Source organism: Antennarius striatus, chromosome 14 (genome assembly GCF_040054535.1).
Source record: "Antennarius striatus isolate MH-2024 chromosome 14, ASM4005453v1, whole genome shotgun sequence".
Lineage (NCBI taxonomy): Eukaryota > Metazoa > Chordata > Actinopteri > Lophiiformes > Antennariidae > Antennarius > Antennarius striatus.
Genome location: NC_090789.1, coordinates 15,465,191 through 15,483,070, shown reverse-complemented (window position 1 = coordinate 15,483,070; position 17,880 = coordinate 15,465,191). Strand labels below are relative to the sequence as shown.

At 42.1% G+C, this 17,880-nt stretch overlaps 1 protein-coding gene across 1 annotated transcript; it reads left to right on the top strand.

The window, feature by feature from the left end:
* Positions 1-953: 953 nt before the first annotated feature.
* tmem170b (transmembrane protein 170B) lies at positions 954-16,960 on the top strand. The gene is made up of 3 exons (XM_068332928.1): positions 954-1,825; positions 10,111-10,281; positions 11,670-16,960. The coding sequence occupies exons 1-3, from the start codon at positions 1,669-1,671 to the stop codon at positions 11,798-11,800; spliced, it is 459 nt and encodes a 152-aa protein (XP_068189029.1). The 5' UTR covers positions 954-1,668; the 3' UTR covers positions 11,801-16,960.
* Positions 16,961-17,880: the final 920 nt, after the last annotated feature.

Below are 17,880 nucleotides of genomic sequence, written 5' to 3'. Positions count from 1 at the left end.
TTAATTGAGATTATGTTTAGTGCATAAATACATGTGCAGATTGGACCAAGTTCTGGATTCAATCAGAGTGAAAATGAAGTCATGACTCATAACCATAATGTATCTATGTCAAAATATAAACGAGACTTTCTTTGATGGCACAAGTCTGCTAAAGGTCTTGATTAGAAATTGACAAAAGATTCTGTTACGTATTTGAAAAATGCATGAAACAAATACAAAATGTGTAACTGTAAATAAAAAAATCACATGTATGTCCTTTTAACAATACCTCTCTGCATCTCACGGATTCAATGAGCAAATGAATGTTTCTTTAACAGCTGGGCTCAGATGCAAGCGTGCACCCTGTACACTAGTACACATACACCTGTACACATTAATAAAAAATTCTATAATTTCAAAAGACGTTAAATGTCAGACGATGGTTCATCCCTCTGAACTTGGACACTTATTAAAATACTGTACTGCATACCCCTCAGAGAAATGCACCAGATCATTCCCTTTGCATAGCTCTCCCTCCCTGTCTTCTCACTTTTTCTTTTTTTTCTGACTCTTAACCATGTGAGAAAAATGATGTCAGGCAAGTGTTAAGTTTCACACTATTTAAAATAGCTGTCATCTATTGTCTGATTCTATCTTAACCCTGCTGAGGTTGAGAGAAATATCAATTTTATCATGTTTTGCCCAGAGACATTGAGCCTCTGTGGGAAAAAAAGATATTCTATTAATATTAAAAAGATATTCTATTTAAATTTATTTAAGCAATTTTAATTTTTGTAGTATCTTGTAAATTTAATTTTAAAACACATTCATCCTCGATCGCGTCCGTCCAATCAGATTGTTTATAATGACATCAGGCGTTTTGGGATGACGTGTCAGCAGCCAATCAGCACCACGGAGAGTTCCTACATCCGCCCGTCACCGTTGGCAACACCCCGATATAACGTGGCTACGGTTGTACGCTGCATTTTATTGTTCAGTGTAAAACAAAAAGAACAGACGATCGTAAGAAAATTTAAAATTAACTCCTGAAAGCCTTTTATGAGATGGATACAGCTGAGCCTGGTGGGGCCACATTCTTTTCCTGTGGGAAAGCTACCTGAGCTAACAAAGCTAGCAGCCACACGGAACAACCCTCATCCGTCGCTTAGCAACCACGAGGCCCAAAGTGTGTAAAAGACCATCGGATTTTAATTATGCAGTCTAATTTGCAGGAATGTGATTATCTTTTTTTTTTCGTTGCTGCGTAACTTTTTTTTTGTGAATACGCACATTTTCTACGCAAACCCCACCGTCCCGTCTGTTGTTCCCCATTCATAACGCGACGTCGGCGTCCCGGAGACGTGCGGACGTCGACCGTAACGCGCCCCTCTGCGAAGCGGGCGGCTGGCCCTTTAAGGCTGATGTAGCTCCGTTAGCCGATGTAGGACGAGCCGCTGCCCACCCGCCCGCCTGCCTGCCTGCCTGCCTGCCCGCCTGCCTGCGCTCCAGCTGACATCCCATGATGGCCTCCTCACTTCCACCGCCGACACCACCGAAGATGAACCCACCAACCAGCGGCTCTGCCCTTCCCGTTGCGGAAACGGACGTCAAGCCGAAGCAGAGGCACCGGTAGAGGCGAGCCGCGCCGGGGAGAGCCGCCTCTCATCCCGCACCACCCCGGTCTCCTCCATGCCTTCGTCCAGAGCCAAGTACGGCTATTCGATCAAGAGGGGTGCAAACCCGGGCGGCAGAAACATGACCACCAACAGGGATTATTCTGTTAATCTGTCCGTGCAGCAAGTGCTGAGCCTTTGGGTCCAAGGCACGACGCTGCAGCACTTCACAGGTATGCGTTATGAACGTTGTTTTCATTTCACACCCGAGTCGGCACAATGCCGTGACCGTGTAGGTGCCGGCATTTAGCGCCTCCATTTTAAATAACCCTACATGTGATTTCTCCTCTGGTTGTTCATGAGCAGGAAAGGCAGAGCGGGGGGGTCATCTGGAACCTTCAGAACCGTCGGCCCCTCTGTGACTGCATGAATGTAGGGACAGTAAAATCCCACCCGTGTCCACGCGGTCAGTAGGTGACATGATGATGATGATGATGATGATGATGATGATGATGATGACAGCTGGATGATCAGTGTTTCTGCTGTGTCCTGTGTGTTAGAAGGGGAGTCACCCCCTCCCTTTGTTCTACATCCCAGTAATGTTGAGGCAAAAGAGGCAGCATCCTCATCCTCATCTGAGCTGGATGTGTGTCTGGGGTGGATTAGATCCCTCAAGTGTAAAGACTGAAAAGATGCTTCTATCATCTCCAGACCAAAATGTAGAAATGCCTACAAGGTGATTGTTTCGTTTGATTGATTGATTTCTCAGTTGCTGTTCTTAGTTGTGTAAAGTTGATGATCTAAGATGATCTCTTCCTCTTTTGAGTTGGCGAGGGGTTTGACCATGAAGGGTTGAAATAGTCATGTCCATACGAAGTAACTGGGAGAGCATTTATAAAACAAACCTCTGCCAAGGCCCAATAATACTTTTCAATTAAATTAGACTCTAATGTGATGATTTTAACATGTCCCATGTTAAAATGGTTTAGGATGCTGCTAAAGTAAGAGAATCTTAGTTTGCACCGTTTCTTCTATTCACATGCAGCACTCTTCAGATTCACTGTAATTCATGCTAAGCATGCTAAGTGTGATGTGTTTCAAATTCTTGTTTTATGTTGTTCAGGAACATCCTTCATCTGGAGTCACTCCAGAAATTAATGGAGGCTTCTTTGCCTCGCATCCAACCAGTTTGCCAAGTTTCATCAAAATTCATGGATTAGTTGCAAAGACTCATGGAAATTATTCAAGTGTTTGTTTGTTTGTTTGTTTTTCAAACCCAATGATGAAACGAGGATGGTGGAAGCATTACCTCTGTGACTGCAGTAAAAAAAGACAATGTAGGAACAAGAAAACTGATGCATGGGCATTTTATCATTTCCTGTTTGGGCAGGCTGAACTTCCTCAGTGACAACATGATAGAGAAAAAATTCTGTCCTCCTTCTATTTAGAACATTTTCCAAATGATAAAAGAAGGAACTGTCTAACACCAGATTACAGACATTCTTGAAGTCCTCCCCTCAAAGTCCTCCCCGCAGTTGTCGCTGAGTTGGCACAGTCCTATCTTGTGAAATGCGGCTGACATCCTTTACCGACAAAACATATCAAGCCAGAATATAAGAATGGGAGTTAATGATGCTGACTCAGCGGGATTGGTAGCGTACGCAGAAGTTTGTAGAAGCAAAGAGCTGCAGCGGTGGTTGGGACGGCTGTTACCGGATAGGTTGTGGTGCGTGGACCCACCACCTGATCCCCTTTCAACCTCACCAACCAGGTGAAAAATGACCTCCTGTGGCATCAGATAAGGTCAGGGGCAGAGTGTGTGAGCCTTGAACACCAAGAGGAAGTCTTCAGAAGCAGAACTTTTTTCACATACGTCAACCCATTTTTTCCTCCTCTGAGGCCCCGGGGAGCTGCTTAAACAAATGGGTCTCCTCTTGTGTCCGCTGCAGTATTATCAAGCCACAGAAAGGGCATGGTTTGGTTTATGATGTGCAGATATGAGGGTACAAGAAGGCCAGCATTGAGATCATTAATTAATTTGTAAGCTTAGAATCTATAAGGTCGACTTTATGGGGTTTGGTTAACCCACATTCCAAGAAAATATGTGCACAGTATGCCAGCAGGGTTATAGACTTGTTTTCATGTTCCCAATTTTGAAAACATCAGCTGATTTTTAGCTGCGCCCTAACACAATGCAGGTCAATGCAAGGTGGGACTAACTTTTAAAGGTCCATCATGCCAAATACACTTTTTTGTGGTTTTGCAAAAAAAGTCCATTGGCCCATCGGCCCCCCAAAATAAGATAAACATTGACTGTCATGACATTATAACAGACTTTGCAATCCCACAGAAGGGGATTAATTGGACATTTTATCGAGCTATGCTGTTTCTGCAGTTTTTACAATGTGATCAATCAAATACTTAAGATTTGTCAGGGGGTCAAGGGCATTAGGAAGGCCCTAATGTGCACCCCTTTATCCTACAGTATGTTTGGTTGTCTTTCCAGTGAGATGCAGACCTTTGTTTGAACATCTGTTTTAGAACTTTAAAATAATGTCAAGAGCTTGTTATCACACAGTTTGGTCCCACTCTGCTCTGTTGTAATTGGTTGAACCGTTTAAATGCTGTTTTGGTGATGGTAACATTCATGATTATTCGGTAAATTAATGCGACATTTGTGAGCACATACAGTATATAGTTCATGACACCTTGTTGTTCACCCTTGTTAATTTAGTGTCTTTTAGGTCATTGTTTTTGTTTTAAGGGTCCTACATTGTAAAATTTAGTTCATTCTCACTGCTGCCATTATCTCAACTCAATAAAATGAATGTAAAAGCCTTTATGTCATCTATCAGACTAGAAAAGCGTTATATAAGTACAGTCCATTTACTGCTTTCACATGATTGCACTCTGCTGTTGTATGCTTCAGCATTGACAGTCGAGCTCTGAAGCTGAAGAAGACCTCAGCCTGTAGTTTATTTATTACCGTGTGACGGTGTATGCCTGCCCATGTCACTGAGCGTGACGCAGCACTACAGTCGACCACATCCCTTGTCCTGTAGGTGCTGTTCCTCTGCTGTGACCACCTGCTATGCTGTTCCTCAAAATGAAACGCTGGACTCAGCTGGAGTTAAAAAAAAGTCTTGCCATAAGTCATTTCTATCAGGCAGTGAATAATGAGCCAGGAATTTTTACCAAAACATCCCACCCCACCAGTTCAGTCCCTCAGGTCCTTCATTTAAATCTCGCTCACACTACATCAAGCTTGTGATTCACCCAGACATGCAACAGAAATCACTCTAACAGTCATTTACATGCAGATGTCAGTGTCCAGCATAGTGACCGGTGTGTCCTTCACCAATGACAGATGTTAAGGATGTTTGAGTCCCAGCAGATGTTGCTGTCCGACACAGGGAAGGTAGAGGGGAATATTCTACTTGAGTAAACACTATTTAATGAAATCCTCTATTTATAAACTAAATCAAAGTACAGAAGTGTTTTTGGTTTTCATAAGTGATGTGCCTCAATGAGTTGGCAATACATCTGGGGTGTACCCTGTCTCTCATCCATAGCTAGCTGGAATAGGCTCCAGCAACACCTGTGATCCACAAGTGGCTGAAGACGTGTCACCTCGTCTTTAAGAAAATAGATTAATGGACGGATGATGTGCTTTGTTATTTTAGTTTGATGATATCAGTCTTGAAGTAGAGGACCGCCCACTTTCTGTCCAGTTCTGCTGGAGGTTTCTACCTGTTAAATCACCACTTTTGTTCACTGCTGTTGTCAAATGGTTCATGGTGGATTGTTGTGTCCTTGGAGAATGAAGAGTCAGTCTGGACCTGCTTTTATTATCGTTCAGAAAACCTCAGAAAAAAGGAAAGCAAAGCCTCTGGTCTGCAAAGACTGAAGGATTCATACTGTAAATATGCATGTAACGTGACTTACAGGGATGCTGGTTATTCCTTATAAAACACAGTTACATAAGTTGGATCAATAAGGAGTTTCATGCTGAGGATATGCAGCTGTTGAAAAAATGTGTGCATGGTGCCTGTTTCCTCTCACTGTTGTGTCATTTACATCTGCAGAAGAGAAACTTCAGGACAAACTCATTGTTCCAGACGATTTATCGGAATGTCAGTCTTCTTGACATCAACAAGTAGCATAAATCACCTTTTTAAAATTGTATTTGAAGTGATTCACCGCTTGACATCAATAATATTAGAGGACTCTGTCTCAATAGCAACGATGAACAACAAATTGCGGCTACACAGAGCGACTATTTTTACGTTTCTGATATCAAAAACTAATGACTGGAGTTTCTTAATTGTGGGTGAACTTTGCCTCACATGGGCGGCACAGTGGCACAGTGGGTAGCGGACTTGTCCGATGGGAAAGGCTCCAGCAACCCACGGAAGAAGAGGGTATTGAACATGAATGAATAAATCAATGATTTTACTGGGAGTCAATTCCTGTGTTACGTAACAATGGGGCATCACCACTATTGAGCCGGTTTGATATGGCTGATGTCCAACTGTTGACATAGACATAACTTTGATGTTTTAATGACATTTGATCTTCAAATGATTTTCAAACCCACAGATCAAAGTAATATCTTCTTTCCTGTTGTTCATGCAAACCTTACTGACATGGCATAAGCCGTTCCAAAGACCAACCAGCTGTGACAGGAAGTCTTTTCCAGTCATCCAAGAGCAGTCAACATATCCAAACAGTGAGGATTGTCATATTTATATTTCTTCTTCAGTTGAGTTCAGTATTTCAGAGTATCTCCGAGTCCATTACAAGCATGTGACGGTAGCACTTGATGGTCTGTGGACTCTGTCTCCATAGCAATGGTGAACAACAAACTGCAGTGACACACAGCGGCTACTTTTACGCTTCTGACATTAAAAACGTGCATATTTTATGTGTCTTTGATGTGGGTCTGCGGTGCATTGGAGTCGTACCCAGAGTGTACCCTACCTTATGCCTCAAGTCCACTGGAAAAGGCTCCAGCAAAGGAGCAACAGTGGAAGAAGCAGACATTGAAGATGAATGAATGAATTGTATGGGATTTTGTTTATCTGCTCTAAGAGATATGTCTGCCATCAAAGATTCCTGATCCTTCATATCTTGTGATTGTTGTACTCTGCCTTCCAGGAGTGTGGACATCTTTGGTGATGGAGAACCCATCCCCACACACTCAAATGACTTCTGGATCACACAGTGAGGATGGGGGTACAATGTTAATTAGCTGAATGGAAAGGACCCTCTGTCTTGTCCTGCCTCCGTGGTGCCTCAATGCCTCCTGGTGTCACTAATGGTTGTGGGCGACAGCGGTGATTCAATTGACCAAACCAACAAAGTGGACATGTCCAGTCATGCGGGACAAAGAGCCATTGTGTGACCACCTCATCACATCTCTCTCCGCCCATCTCAACAGAAGACGGTGGAGCAATCAATAAGTCAATCCAGGCTTTCATTCGTCAGTGGGACCATTATGTGGGATGGATATTCTTAAGTGCTTCTTCTGGGCTTGAGAAATACTCTGTAATAGAATTGTCTGTTCAGATGTTTACAACACACAACAATGTCACACTTCCTGTTTCTATCTTGTTATCCAAACATGAAACATTCCTTTGGATTTGTCCTTCTTATTTTTGCCGGACGCCTTGCAATTCAGTCGATCTGTTTTCTTTTTACGTAATCTGACCGGCCAGCTCCTCTTTGGTCCCACTGTGCCAACGGTTCAAAGCCAGGGCCACTTGCCGGTGAAGCCGGAGCTCGGTATGTGAACCAGAAATAAAGAGAAGGATGAGGGTTGGATAGTTTTATCTGGTCTGCTCTGTAATCTTTCCTCCTATTTCTTCTTGTGAAATCAATCATTTAAGGTATTACAGTTTGTTAGAATCATTTCTCTGGAGCACCTGTGAGCTATCACTTCAGACGCTGAGTCCCGTTTACTGCTTCACGTCCACCTCTTTTCAACTCTCGCTTAGAGATTTGTGAGGCGTCTCACTCCAGGCCCGTTATCATGGTCGGCTGCCTCCTCAATGAGCCCTCATGTAAATCGAATCCTCCCTCACAGCTCGTTCCATTCTGTAGCTACGCATACAAAACACCATCTCTATGCATCTTTAAGAGGCATCTGGAAATCAAAGTAGCCAACAGAGGATGTCTGAGTCCCCTAATGTGATTGACAAGGACGCTGGGTCTACTGATTCCGAAAGGATTATGAATCTTATCCTTTGCAGTGATGAAAACCATCACTTTGTCTTTGTTTGAAAGGCCACTACAGTGTTTTAGTATCGCACATGACGAAGAGTTGTAGGACTTGTTAGAGACAAATGAGACACAGTTTTCTTGTTTGCGTGCGTCCTTGAGTCTTTACACACATTTTAAATGCACTTCCATTCAACAAAAATATTCACAACTTTTCCACTTAAATTCAAACCTGGAAATCGCTATTATGTTTTCAATCAATCAATCAATCAACTTATATTTATATAGCTCTTAATCATATCTGAAGATATTTCAAAGCGCTTAACAGATAGAAAGCCAAGTGCCCTCCAAAGCAAGCTAAGTGACGGTGGAGGGGAAAAACTCCCTCATCGGGGAAGAAACTCCGGGCAGGACCCAGGCTCTGGAGGGCAGTCATCCACCTTGACCTGTTTGTTGGGAAAAAGAAATACACTGGAGACAGAGATAGGTCAAGTAAAGGAGACAGAGAGAGAGAGAGAGTGGAAGATAGGCCAGATTGAGTTAAAGTCCATAGTGAGCTGTTTCTGAATTGGGGGCAGGATTTCCAGGCCTTTGGATTTCTTGTCTTCCATGCGTGTTCCCCACCTGTTGAACAGAAGCACAAAGACAGCGGCAGTATCGTGCAGTCAAAGAGTGTGATTTAACAGTAGTAATAAATTCTAGAAGCATAGAAAGATAAAGAGAAGAGAAGCTCCAGAGTATCTCCCTTTAACGGAAGAGACGGAGAAATATACCCTCAGCAGCCTAGGCCTATACCAGCATATCTAGTGGGGTGTGTGTTATTTCTAATTGGGGGCTCTATCAAAGACGAGGGTTTTTAGTCTACTCTTAAATAAGCCAAGGGTGTCTGCCCCCCGGACCGAGATTAGGAGATCGTTCCAGAGTAAAGGGGCAAGATAGTTTTGAGTTTTGAGTTACGAGTGTCACCTCTGGGATTTTGCCTTATTAAAACAGTAGCGCTGTCGCCACACCACAAGGCGGTTCCAGGTTCGAGTCCCGCACTGTATGGCGTTTGTATGTTCTCCCTGTGTCTGCATGGGTTCTATCCGGGTTCTCCGCCTTTCTCCCACCTCGAAAAACATACGGTTCATTGTTAATTGGCCGACTTATTACTGAAATGTGTGTGGAGAAGGCTGTCAGCTTAGTGCAGAGTCTACAGGAGAATATATGAATTAAATGCAAAGAAAACTATGTTAGTGAAATGCAAAAGTGGAAAAAAAACTGTATTACATCTTTATAAAACTGTTTTTTTTAAATGACTTCAAGGCTTTAACATTTTGATAAAACTAATATATAATTTTACTGTTTTTTTTCTTTTCACTTAAACAGTTATGATATTAATAAAATCATTAAAAATAACAGTTTGTTTAGTTTTTATATTGTACTATTAGCACTCAATCCTTGCGTACGCTTATACCGTATCTTCTGTTATTACTTTTGGGATGCATAAACGTCATGTTGGATGCACAAATTTTTCTTGAACACATCCCAGGCATGCACTACTTTCTGAAGATTAAAATGAACTCTGGGAACACGGTTTTTTGTTTTAATGTGATGAAAAATCTAGATGTCTAGTTTGCCTGGGCAACCAATTTCTAGTATTGTTTCACAGAAACGGGTGCAATGTTGTAAAATGTCAGATTTTGCAGTGTTTATAGAAGTTCTAAAACCCTAACACTCCCATAATAACCCTTCATCCAAATCTGTACCGGTGTTCCATTGTTAAATTATGACTATTACCAGTGACTGTTGATGAAAAGTTTATGGACATTATGTGTAGTCACAGTTACAGAGTTCCGTTAGACACTTTCTGACTCTGTATCTTTAAAGGATGACCCAGCTGCACAAAAGCAGCAGATATTCTGATTCTGTCTTTTTTAGAGTTCAAACTATTTCCTCCTTTTCCCATAATTTAACTAGATGTAGATTTCTCCAACAATGCACATCAGATAATTCCGCAAAATAAACCTTTTCTTTATCGATTAGTCATCCATGAAAGTGAAAGATCTCATTATCTGAGTGTAAAAGATAATGTGGTGAAATGTATTGATTTATTTGAACAATAGTCTTAAAAGCAAATTTCTTGATTTTGTTAGACTTAAAGGGCAAGAAAGGTATCAGACTCAGTCATTTGTGTCCCTGAATCAGGACCGTGTTTTAATCTCAGCTTCCATTGGTTCGGCCTGTTACATTTTTGAGTCATTTTTTGCATGGTTTCAGGTTGAATCTGATCAATCCTGTGTTTTGTCACCAATGGCAGAGATGTGGTACTGGGTGTTCCTGTGGTGTCTTTTCTCCTCACTCTTTGTCCACGGGGCGGTGGGGCTACTCATGTTGGTGATGCTGCAGCGCCACAAGAGGGGCCGCCTCATCACCTTGGTGCTGGTCAGCGTCGGCTTCCTGGCCTCCCTCTCCGGGAGCGTCATCACCAGTAAGTCCAGTTCCTTTTGTTGTTCGTTGTTGAGAGGAAAAAGAAAGGTGATGGGGTGTAAGTCAGTCATGTTTTTACTGATTTCCACTCAATTTTGTAAGATATGACGGTTTTTTAGGATGACCGTTGATGTTTATGAAACAGCAAATAATACACACAGTGTTTAAAACATAGCGGTAATCCAATTCTATATAAAGATGCCTCAAAGAAGCATTAGCAGGTTTAGGTGTGTGCAAGAACTTAGTTTATCTTTTCCTTCATTTGCTGTGAACATCTGTCGTTACTGCTGTCTGTTTCTTTGTCTTTGGTTAGGTTGTTGTGTTTATTTGTGTATCTGAATGCATTTCGCAGCCTTTTAAGTCTTGCTTTTCCTTTCATTGCCTTCTTGATCTCTCTCTGTCTGAGCGTGGGGCAGAAGGCTTTCAGGGCTGACTAAGTGAGTCACTGTCCATCACGGATGCAAGCTGATCCCCAAAATAGAAAGAAAGTTCATTATTAATGTGAAGCAATCAGTGAGAGCAGACTATTGACTGAGAGCGTGTTCTCCGTTGTCTCACCCTCCATGTAAACAGCAGCCTAGCTTCAGCTCAGGACAGAATCTCAGCTAAGCAGAAGTATCCAGAATGGCATGTGGTGTTAAAAAGAAAAAAATATCACACTTTAAGTCCCTGAATTCTTTAAATCATAAATGTCACGGAACAAACAAGAGCTAAAACACATTGTAAAATTTGAACAGGTAAAATTGCAGCTGATCTATTGAATCATGATCTTAATTTTGATCAGGTGTTCCTTACTAAAGAAACTCATAATTAATGTATAATTTTGATTTTGAATGCATTCATTAACATTTTTAGAGATCTATGGTAGCTCTTGTTCGATCAGCAAGAAAAACTCCCCCGTCGATTCCAGACAAGGTGGTGATGGAGGCTGATGACTTTGCAAAAACAGATGAGAAGTGTTTGTCTTTTGTGTGACCTCATGGTGAGCTGGCATCTCATCCGGGGTGTACCCCGCCCCTTGCCCTTAGCCAGCTTGAATGAGCCCTGGCAGAACCGTGACCCACAAGGCAATTTATGCAGCTGAAGAAAGGAGAATTATGCATACCACCAGCTCGACTCTGACCTCTAGATGGCGGTGTTCGGCCATTTGACTGTTTCACTCCAAAGTCACGTTGATAAAGATCATAAGTAAGAATTTATTACTTATGCAAACACAAAAACACATAGGCCTATGACGCATTTTATCACTTTGCTTGTAATATAACAATCTTCGAAAATCTGTAGCACCCTCTCTGCTGAACCGTGATCTTTCCAAACAGAGCTGTGTTTGTGGGTTTTCTTCCTGTTGTGTAAATTAATTCCGGTTGTGTGTGTTTGCGTGTCCTTTAGGCGCTGCAGTGGCAGGGGTTTACCGCGTGGCCGGGAAGGACATGGCACCACTGGAGGCTCTGGTGTTTGGCGTGGGTCAGACCACCCTCTCCGTCATCATCTCCTTCTCACGCATCCTGGCCACTCTGTGACGTCAAGCCCCCGACGTGTTGACGGGCAGACACTCGGACCAGATCAGTCCAGCTGAGACTTTTGGGCGATCGTCACGGACGAAGAAGCAGAAATGCCCTGGACCTTTGAGACTAAATGCAAGAGAGTGTGTCCTTCAGTGTCCCTGCCCTGTTACTGCCATAATTACACTGCAATTCAGATTGAAGTCAATTCAGGCGGGGTGTTTTCGTTCTGGAGAGCAGCACCATGTGGAGTCATCCTCAACTACTGGACCTGAAAGCCACGTTTCGGGTGTTTACAGAGTTGCATCTCCTCTTTGTGCCAACAGCCTTCTCTGGGACATCCATATGCCTTTGTGGCCACTGACTCTTGAAGGCTTTCTGTTGCACTTGTTGGGAAGAAAGAATTTTTTTTATAAACCGCTGAGTAATCAGCTGTAATGATGATCCCATTTGGTGATCTATGTGAGAACAAAAGTTTAGCAAGGAGTGGAGTTTTAGGTCATAAAAACACCTTTTTCTTCAGTGTTAAACGGTCCATATGATGTTCAAGTACAGACTTTTATGATCATTCCTTTTCGTAGAAGGCTTAAAAGCTGCGCCAACCCACAAATGAGCTAGGTGCAGCTTTTAATTTAGCACTTTGGAGTTGCTCATTACCTAAGAGGTGTGAAATTCAGTAGGAGTGAAGAAGAAAACCAGCATCATTGCTTCATTGGGTTCGTATAGATAAATTATTGAATCAGTGAGTGACCACTGAAACTGATTGCAGTTAAAGGAATGTGGATTTGGGAAGAGTTGTCTTTAATTCCAAGGAGATGAGAAGATCCCACCTCTTCCTATGTCTGTCCAGGAAATATGTAGCTATACCCAGGAAAAGTTAGCTTAACTTAGCATAAAACTGGAATCATTTAAACAGGTAGAATATGAAATGACTCAGATTTTATTCAAAGACAAGCTATCTCCTATTACCAGTCGTTGTGCCAAGCTAGGCTAACTGTCTTTTGGCTTTGTATTTACTGCACAGACAAGAGAGTTGACGTCTTTGTTACTTCTGTCAAGACCAAGTCTTCAGAAGGGCAGGATGGTTCCGTTTGATTTAGCTTAGCTTAGCATATGATCAGAGTTGAGTTCAATTATTCAGGTTTCCAGAAAGACTGAATGGTAACAAATGTCAACTTGGAAATTTTCAGTACATCTATGTCGTTGAGTCTTGGAGCAGATCGTATTAATATTGAATTCCAGCGTTCCCCAGCCCTTCCTTACGGCAGCATTGCTAACACTGTCTGCACCGTGATACCATGAAGTCCCACGGAAAGCCATTCCTCCAAGGAGACGTCGCTGCTGCAACAGCCATTTATTTATGGCTCACTCTCTTGTTTGTTCATTTTTATTAACCCGTGTTCCTTAAGTTTAACATTGCATATTGCACTGAAATTAATCTGCCTTGTTTTAGCTCATCCTATGAAATTACTCCGGTGTGACTAGTAGTCACTAATTTTACGCAGATATCACCGATGACAGACTGAATATCAGGTTGAAGCAAACTGTAAAGGGTCATCTATGTGGAAATGAGCTTGAAGCTACTGTATGTACTGAAACTGAATTATGGTGTTGATGCACCAATTCGAAGGAGCCACTGACGATGTGAAAGACTGGAAACAAACGCTGAATTTATTTTTAATTAATAGTAATTACGTCGCCCATCAGTTCTCCCTCAATCAAACAGATGTCTTGTACCTGAACTTGGGACGAGAGGAGTTTTAAAACCAAAGTGTTTCTCATTCTAGCTTTATTTACACTGTTTGTCTCATTGAACTGATATCATAGTCTCACATTAGTTGTAGTCCGTTTTAGACACATTCGCACATTGGTTCTGGTATCAGAGGTGTGGTGCGACTTAATACAACCACAACTGAAAAAGAGTTTGACAAAATAATAGTTTGTGTCGTTAAGTGTGTGTGCTGTGTGGTTGTGTAGCTCTAAAAGTAAATGCCATGTATTAATAGGAGTTATATACAGTGATACCTCTACTTACGAATGTCTCTGCTTACGAAACTTTGTACTTACGAAATTTCTCAGCAGGAAAATATTGCCTCAACTTACGAAAAAAAATTTCTACTTACGTAATGTAAAAACACAGTACTTTATCGGCTGATACTCAAATCTCTCACAGGTTCCTGAACGCAACATTCTCATAGCTGCTCTGCCATTGGTTATTACCTATTTACGCATCTTCCTGGCATCCCATTGGCTAAGAGGGATGCCACTCCACCTCTGTGTGGAAATGGACTGGTGGTTATGCAGTGCCATCCGCATTCGGCACACTACCTGTGAGGTAGTCTGATAGTTTTGCGCAAATATAATATCTTTTTGAGTACGTATTCGCTATGGACCCCAAGAAAGTGACGGATAAAAGAGGAAAAGAAAAGACGAAGAAAATAGTTTTTTTGTCCATACAAACAAAGCAAGAGATAATGGAAAAGCATGAGAAAGGGATGCGTTTGGTTGATCTCGCCAAAGAATATGCAATTGCCACGTTATTAAAAAAAAAAGGAAGTTTAAGGCATTGCGTGGTTGGTTGGAGAAGTTCAAAAAGAGGACTGGATTTCACTCTGTTGTTCAGCATTGTGAGGCAAGAGCGCATGAACCAAAGAGGGCAAAAAACAATGAGGACAGCAGTCAAAAGGTAAATGACCATCATTTATTTTTTACTCTATTCTTTGTTTTTTAAATTATGCACAACTCTCATTTATTGTGTAATCAACTAATTGTAACTTATTTGTTACATGTTTTGATGCATTTTTATGCTTTATGAAACATTTATGTTGGAATTTTTCGGGGCTTGGAATGGAGTAGGGCATTTGCATGGAAAACGCTTCTCTACTTACTTAATTTTCTACTTATGTAATTTCTTCCGGAACCAATTAATTTCGTAAGTAGAGGTACCACTGTAATTGACTCGACTCACCTTCAGTACCAGCTCAGTGCACAAGGGGGCGGTATCGCACCTATCTGAAGTGGCAGCAGGATATTGAATGCCTGGAAGATGATTGAGGAGTTTAGACTGATGAACAAGCAAGAGTTTTTGATACAGAGAAATGACAAAAGGTATTTTCTACCCTAATTTCCCCCAAATGAAAGTGTAAATTTAGAGGGACGTCGCCTGAATCCTCCCATTAATCCATTCTGCACATTGTCCCTAAAACCTGTTCGAATGTTGTAGCTCAATTTCAGGGACCAAACATGAGCTGCCGCTGATGACTCCCCTGCTGTCACAGCGTTATATTTCTGTGAAGCTGTCGGTGGGGGCAGTCTCTGCATGTTCGTGTGTGTGGTTTATAGGAGTGCTGTTGCTGTATTCAGTGTCGATCTGTGTGCATGTGATTAGTATACATGGGATGTTCATTCATCCTCATGGGGTTTTGCTCTTATTCTGAACTTCAGGAAGGCAGAGGACCTAACCACTGGTAGCACTGAGTTCAGATGAGCAGTTCTGAGTGATGTCTTACACCACATGTATAAAACTCCAGGCCCGCGGGCCAAATGTTGCCCTCCACATCATTTTGTGTGGCGAGAGCATAAAATGACAGATGCCTGTGTAGTTTTTCAGTTATCCAGGTCATGGTTATCCAAAGCTGTTTAAATCAATCCACCAGACTTTAAGAAAGTTTCTTGAAGACATTTCGCATCTCATCCAAGAAGGTTCTTCAGTTCTTGTGGTGGCTGGTCTTGTCCCAGCTTATTAACCCTGTGGAGTGTGGTCAGTGCTATTCATATCCCAGTGACCATAATTGAAACCTGTCTGGCTCCTCAATAATGGTTGATGGGGGTGCCAGGGAATGTCAAAGGGGGGTGGTTGAAATGGGAGTTTCACCAAGCCTTTGTCTAGTAATCAAGGTCATTAACATGAGACATCACCCAGCCACACCCTACAGTATTAATAAACTGGTACAAGATCAGCCACCACCAGAAATGAGGAAGCCTCCTGGATGAGAGGCGAAACGTCTTCAAGAAATTGAATTGATATAAACAACTTTGGATAAACGTAGGTTCTCTCCGGGTTCTCCGGTTTCCTCCCACCTCCAAAAGCATGCGCTTCAGGTTGATTGGCCACTCCCAAATTGCCTGTAGGAGTGAGTGTGTGTGTGCATGGTTGTATGTCTTTGTATGTGGCTCCGCGGTGCACTGGTGTCGTGTCCGGAGTGTCCCCCGCCTCATGCCCTATGCCAGCTGGGATAGGCTCCAGCTCCCCGTGACCCGCTACGGCGGACACAGCGGTGGTACATGAAAATGAATGAACTTTGGATAAAATGTAAGAGTGTCTAAAAATAAATATAAATATATTTTTTCTGTGTAACTGTAATGTTTGTGACTTGGAGTACATTGAGTTACATTCAGTTACATTTATAAGTTAAATCTGGCTCTTTGAGGACAGCCGTTATGCTGATGTGGCCCTCTGTGAGAATGAGTTTGACACCCCTGTCTTATACCATGTGTTGGAAACTTTTTTATTTAAGATATTAGAAAAGACTTTGCTGCTCAGAAACTGTAAGCACTGGAAGACAGGACTGAAGTTGTCAGATCAGTACACTTAATGCTCATCCTGAGCTGTATATAGCCATAGTGTACCAGTATAACCAACAGCTGATGTGAACAAAGCAACCACTGGACAGCATTTTGATTTTAACACCCAGTGCAATGATCTTTTGAATATTGTTTCTTATGCTCCGGCTTCTCTAATGGTCATGTGACCACTGTGTAGTGTGATATCTAAGGAATCAGCCGACGACTAATAAGCCCTCCCTAGAGTTTAGAAATGCAATTGCACTGCAGCAAGATGTCCGGCTCGATAATCCTGTCTCTTTCATAGGCTTCTAACTAAAGCTGCCCCCGCGGTCTGCTGTCGCCCAAATTCCACATACCCCCCACCCGACACATACCGTGGACTCACTCCAGTTTCATGTGCAGTGCGGCTCAGATAAGGTGTGACTAGACTACATGGACAATCCAACAAGAGACAATGTTGTACATAAACCAAAGTGGCACTTGTAGATTATGTATCATATGTTATTTTTTAATTTTGTACCAGCCAAACGCCTGATATTTATAACTATTGCCTATTTATGTACAAATTGTGCTCCTGTATATACCCAGCAGTCAGTTGAAATAAACAACCTTTTGCAGTATAAACTCCCAGGAGTGCTGTTTCCTTTCTTTACGGCCTTCACAGATTTACAGCCCTGCAGAAGCAGCAGCAGTAGCTGTTGTCCAACTTCTGCATCAGGATACCTGGTGAGAAGATTAAAGGACCTTCCTCCCTCTTCTTCCTCTTCCCTATTGTGTTTACTTGTCATCTATCATCACCGTACCCCCCCAGTCGCTGGCTGCCTATTTTCTCCTTTCAGGTTTTGTCCGCTTACCTCCCTCATCTCTCAGGTCCTTCAAGGTGAAGGAGTGAACAGAGGAATCCTCTCAGATATCTTTTGGATGGTGCTTCTGCAAATTAGCTCTTACAAGGATGAAAAATCTGCAGTGTAATGAGAAAAACTGTCATGGTGACTTTATAAGCTGCTCAAGGGCTTCGTGGGTATCATTTGTCTTCCCAGCAAGGTACATGATTATTTACCTTTAACTCTCTACTACTGCTTTAATTTATAAAAGAAAATACTTCATTCAACAATAATAATAATTAATCTTTGTTATAGCAAAAAAACCCAAAAAATTGCTTGAACAAAATGAATTGAACCTGCGGTGGGGTTAGACTAGTGAAGGAATATCTGGTCCAGGAATGCAGCATCCTGATCCATCAACCATTTTTAGAGAAGCTGAATCTTATTTTGTCTAGCTCAGTCAGGAGGAAGGCATCTGTTTTATTTAAGATACCCAAAAAAAACTTTCAGTAAATGGTGTCTCAACTTAATGACAGGGGCAGGACCTCCTCAAACATTTGAATTGTTCCAAAGATGCCGTGACTAAGCAGGACACAATTCAATCTCAGGCACAATTCCCGTATCTGATTTGACATTTCATCGCCATTCCAGCTGAGTGATATGCCTCCCTGGTTTGAAAGGATTTGACCTCTGGCTATTTTTCAAGGT

What these genes read in the sequence shown, in the direction of transcription:
- tmem170b (XM_068332928.1), top strand. Translation starts at nt 1,669, where the DNA reads ATGCCTTCGTCCAGAGCCAAGTACGGCTATTCGATCAAGAGGGGTGCA. An exon ending in GACGCTGCAGCACTTCACAG is followed by an intron (nt 1,826 to 10,110) that starts GTATGCGTTATG and finishes CACCAATGGCAG; the next exon opens with AGATGTGGTACTGGGTGTTC. An exon ending in CTCCGGGAGCGTCATCACCA is followed by an intron (nt 10,282 to 11,669) that starts GTAAGTCCAGTT and finishes CGTGTCCTTTAG; the next exon opens with GCGCTGCAGTGGCAGGGGTT.